This window comes from Necator americanus, chromosome IV (genome assembly GCF_031761385.1).
Source record: "Necator americanus strain Aroian chromosome IV, whole genome shotgun sequence".
NCBI lineage: Eukaryota > Metazoa > Nematoda > Chromadorea > Rhabditida > Ancylostomatidae > Necator > Necator americanus.
In genome coordinates this window covers 11,216,817-11,222,119 of record NC_087374.1, presented here as the reverse complement: position 1 = coordinate 11,222,119, position 5,303 = coordinate 11,216,817, and the positions used below count along the sequence as shown (strand labels likewise).

General features: G+C 39.9%; 1 protein-coding gene across 2 annotated transcripts; it reads left to right on the top strand.

Annotated features, from left to right (window-relative positions):
- Window positions 1-1,333: 1,333 nt before the first annotated feature.
- On the top strand, window positions 1,334-5,012 carry RB195_000938 (uncharacterized protein; the record flags this gene model as incomplete). 2 transcript variants are annotated; one of them, XM_013436760.1, is made up of 6 exons in its annotated part: window positions 1,334-1,462; window positions 1,967-2,060; window positions 2,146-2,246; window positions 3,532-3,619; window positions 3,904-3,986; window positions 4,956-5,012. In XM_013436760.1, 6 exons carry the CDS (start codon window positions 1,334-1,336, stop codon window positions 5,010-5,012), a joined length of 552 nt encoding a protein of 183 aa, XP_013292214.1. The 2 variants fall into 2 exon arrangements, with proteins under 2 accessions (XP_013292214.1, XP_064053381.1); XM_064197500.1 differs by lacking the exon at window positions 4,956-5,012 and adding an exon at window positions 4,705-4,710.
- Window positions 5,013-5,303: the final 291 nt, after the last annotated feature.

Below are 5,303 nucleotides of genomic sequence, written 5' to 3'. Positions count from 1 at the left end.
TTTGTCGTAGTAGTTAAAGAAAATTGTGCTTGTAGACTAGAACGTGTTTCTTCTCCAAAATCCACAAAAAATTTCTCAAAGGTCTCGAAGGAGAAAGAGTTTCCGGAATAAAAATGACAAAGAAACGTGGAAAAAGAACTGGGGACATAGAGTAACGTTGTAAGCTAACAGAATAGGATAGGATAATGTGCAAGGAGGCTGAATTCTAGAACTATAAACGGCAAAACTGCGTTTGAACCCAAATTTCTAGATTGTGGAATGAATCCAGGACGACATCGAGCATACGAACGTTTCCGTGCCAGGAAAACCGTCAACGTATTGTGAATGTACGGACGACGGGAAAGTAATATCGCCAGTCCCACTCATTCCACTTAAGTCCCTGCTTCAGCAGAAGCCGATCGGGGAATCCCCCCGAGGACGAGACGACGAGGATTCTGGCACGATGCCACCGGGGTGGCCGGCGGACGGCCGCCGTAGTGCGGTGGCCGACTCGAACCCGCGCGCGCGGTCGCGTCGCGTCCGGTCGGCACGACTTTGATGAGCGGACGAATGCCGATGTCTGGTCGTGCACTTCTTCGCTATCGCTTCAGAATCGTCGTCTGCTAGCTGTAGCCGGCTGCAGACTGACTCCGTTTCTTTCTTATGCATCGATTCTGTCATTTCTTATGTGTTTTCCTCACACGAAGAAACGAACGCGCCGAATTTTTCGTTTCTTTTCTTCACATTCGTCACTTGAAGGTAACGAAGCTCTCGATGCTCTCTCATTCTCTTATTTTTCATCTCCACAGTTTCTTACGGTACTTCTAAACGTCGGCAAGATGACACACTAATACTTAATGATATTTGTTAGAAAATGAAGTAATAATTGGATGTCATTAGCGGTTTTACTTTTGCAACAATCTACTTTGATAATAATCCATATTTGATAGATATTTTGGTGTTTATTTCAACGGTAGGGAGAGGAAGCGACCAAGTTGTTATTACTGTGGATTTTAAGTGAACCAAACATTTGTTTTGGTACTTTTTTTTACCACTATTTGGAAAATTTCATCTTACGACAGGTTGAATGTATGTCAATAACACTGAGTTATTTCCTTATCCTTTTTTTGATAAATCAATAGTCTTCAACTATGATCGTTTGTACTCAGTCATATTCTGTAGAAGGACCCTTTACCGAACAGATTTGTTCGTGTTTTTCCTCAGTTTTTTGAAATCCTCTCTCTCTCTTTCTCCAATGAATATTTGAAGAAACGAGCTCGACTCCTCTGGTAGTGGGTAATTTTAAACTCTTTGTTGTTGAGCTATTTTTTCGAGAACTGTTTAGGGTTGGGTAATGACGGAATACAAGTTGGTTGTGGTGGGCGATGGAGGTGTTGGCAAATCGGCTCTCACTATTCAGCTGATTCAGAACCATTTCGTGGAAGAGTACGATCCAACGATTGAGGACAGTTACCGCAAACAGGTTACTTACCAGTCATCATTTCTTTTGATATGTTACGAAATGTTTCCGAGTTTTTCACTTATTTTTTTTGGAGGGTGAAGTAACGTATTGTAGAAAATAGCAAGGCTCACTCCCTTCTAACCCAAATATTATATCTTTTCTCAACATATCTGATGCTTTCTGAAAATGTCTCGGCAGGCGTCAGTACTTCTTTTGATTATTTGCTTGTTTATTTTTTTTTATAGAAAAAACGTTTACAAACAGTATCACCCAGCAGTGCAAAGTTAATGCGATTATATGTGAAACCTGGTTTGATTGGTTACTCGTGCTCAATTTGGCTTACGATGCCGCTGCACGAAATTTTCCTTATGACCTTTAATATCCTGTTATGATGTGCGTTTATGTTAATGGTAGATTAAACAGTGAGCTGAAAATTACTTCTGGTTTCTTAATACTTATATAGTAGAATTACAGGTAGAATGATTTCTTTGGTGAATTCAGAAAGTTTCATTTCCTGATCTATAGGTTGTGATTGATGGTGAAACATGTTTGCTGGACATTCTGGATACCGCGGGACAGGAAGAATATTCTGCTATGCGTGATCAATACATGCGTACAGGTATACTCAATTTAGTTTAGCAATTCTGCTTCATCAGTTGCTCTTAAGTTTACCCTTTACATTGGTTCATGATTTATTCGTTTAGGTGAAGGATTCCTGCTTGTTTTTGCTGTAAACGAATCGAAATCATTTGAAAATGTCGCCAATTACCGCGAACAAATACGACGGGTAAAAGATAGTGATGACGTAAGTATGAACTTATTTCTTACCTTACCTTTTATTTCTTTCATTATCCGAATGCAGTGCGTTAAGGTTCTCATTTGTGTTTTTTGAGTGTCCCTGTGATGCTAACATACTAATCTGGTGAAGAATAAAGTGTTCCTCATTGATCAATCCCTTTCGGATTATCGGCGCCAACGGGTTCGACTTCATTTCAGAATTTGAGATCGAGTTTGCACTGGATTGTGGGAGCTACTTATGTATAGTCGGGTCAAAACGACACGAGGCTAGGTACAGTTGCGTACGCTGCACTCGAAGGGATGCAGTGGAGTTAGCTGTTGGAACCGAGGTGGGACCATCGCGAACTGCACCTGTGAGTGCTGCTTGCAGAGGTCCCCACCCCCGTTGATCCCAACTGCTACTCTCCACCGCATTGCTTCGAGCGTAGCCACTTACGCAGCTGCACCGAGCTTCAGATTGTTTTGACCTATTTATATCAAGTTTTGGTAGGCTTTAGCATGGTTTCGAACCATCGACCCTGCACTCGTGGCGAAACCTCTTTCAGGCTGCGCTACAGCCACCTCTACTGTGTTGATGTGCACCCTATTTACGTTTCACATTGTCTGGTTGTGCCGCAGTTTTCTTTCCAATAGAACTTTAGTTTTTTTTTATTTACTGATTCGTGTGATTCTAGATATCTCACCACGGTTGTTTCAAAATGTCTAACTTCTGGATGCTTTGTTTCATCGTTCCGAAAAATATTATATTTGAGAACTCTTAAGATGTTGATGGTACACCTCTTATTTTTCTTCTTACGTATTGGGTGCAAGCACTTAATTTTCTCGTCAAGTTTTCTTTCTGTTTTTTTTTTTCGACGTCAAACGTTCAATAGTACATTTGTACAGCTACTGAACGAATGAGGTCTCCACTTTGTTCTAGCTGGTGTCGTTGCCAACACTTATCGAATACAGCTGCTCATTCTTGCTTAGCGGGAAGTGAAAACTAGTTTTTTTTTCTATGATATTCATGGACAGTGGTACATTTGTTTAAGAAACCAGGTACCAGTAGGCCAATTTCACGTCCATTACTGGTTGAGATGCCCAAAAAATAATATAGATTGACTTTTCTTATCTCACATACTATTGTTTAGAATGCACCGTCCACACCTATTCTGGTTTTAGCCGTTGTGTTGAGCACTTTTTGTAATGATCAAAAATCTTTTCTAAAAGATGAATGACCCGCATGACGTAATTCCGATTTAGACATTCGGACGTGCAGGCAAACATTACCTTCTAAATTTAATTTCATTTAGGTACCGATGGTACTGGTGGGAAACAAATGTGATCTTGCTCAACGTGCCGTAGATGGACGAACTGTGGCAGATGCCGCTAGAGCTTATGGTAATTTTTTTCAAATGTGTTTATATTGCCTACATCTTGTCTTGTGAAATTTGCTTTTCGCAAACGTTGGTTAGTTTTTTCTTACGATATCGCGCCCTTCTCTTTTTTTGTGATTTGTGCGATATGCTGAGGTATAGTACCGTCGCTATCATCATAAATAATGTTTCTGCCCTCTCTGAGGGTGCGGAAAAATACGCAGTCACCTATTCTGGATGAAAGTTGTCTCGGGTCTTTTGTTTGAGTCACGTTGAAGCTTGTTGTTACAGTTGCTCGTTTTATTCTAGGTATACCTATGGTCGACACATCAGCTAAGACCAGAATGGGTGTGGACGACGCATTCTACACATTAGTTCGTGAGATAAGAAGGGTTAGTCTATTTTATTGGATCGTCCAATCAAGGCCTTTAATCTCATTTTATTCTGAATTCCGAAAATATGGAATTGGTAGGGAATTAGAGTTGTATGTTGGTATCGTTTACATTTTTATCCACATTACTTTTACGAAGTGTTTTCTTCATTCTTTACCCAGAAAATATGCGGAGTTCCAGAGGTGGAAGTTTGGCCAGAACTTATTTGTTCTGTTTTCCTTGAATCTCTGCATGCTATTATCAAAAACCGCTAAGAAACACATTATTTTCAGTTTCCGTGTTCGCGTTTGTAACACTATTACGTTGAGCAACAGTTTACAAAAATGCCTTTCGCATTGTTTTCCGAAAGATCATGCAGAAGTTGCTGGTATTTTCTCATGCTTCCTTAAGACCAACTTTAGAAAACCTAACGAGTTTACAATACTATACTAATTTGCAATACTCTTTTGACTGTTTTGCACGGAAAACGAAGTAAAGAAATAAGTGGTTTAGACAACTTCGTTCCTTTGTAAAATTTTAATGGCTGATTTGGAGGGAGTAAATTCATACCATTTACTTTCATAACAGAACGCATTTCTCTTCCAAACGCCCTTTTTTTTAAGAATATCTTTCTTGTTTTACCGTTGAACAACGCCTGTTTGTTCTAGTTAATGATATCTTTTTCTGAAGAATTTTTTCTAGTCATATCAGTTGATGACTCAGTTTTTTTGGAATTTAGATTTGAGGATTAAGAGAAGTGTGCGTTTCGAGTAGAGAAGAGACTTACGCTGCAACACAAGCGTAAGTCGTTCACTTGGATGCATTGATCATCGTCTCTAATTCAGTTCTTTTTAGTTCCTTTAGATTGCCTTACCTCAGCAATTACCGATGTCCTCTTTCATCTGGAAAAAATTTCCATGCTTAACCTTCCACATAGAACGTAATAATATCGATTTTAACGAGCAGATTCTTATTTTACTTCTGTTGCAGCACCGAGAGCGAAATCGAGATGCGCCAAGAAAGAAGAAGAAGTGCTCAATCCTGTGAATGAGTGCATGTGCTCCGTAATCAGCGCCTTGAACCTAGAGCATTTCCGCGTCTCCTCATATCATTTCGCTCTCCATAGTCATTTCCGTTCGGGAATTCTGTTCTTGCTTCGATTATGTGACAATCGCGTATAGCTATTACGTAATATCTGAAGCTCAATGTCTTTGCAGCGTTTCTTTGTGTATGTTCCCACGTGCCTGTCAGTAGGTAACGTCTTTATCGTTCTTCGCGCATTCGTCCTTACTTGTGTGCATCATGTGCTGTTGTTTTAAATTATTCATCGGTTCTTTT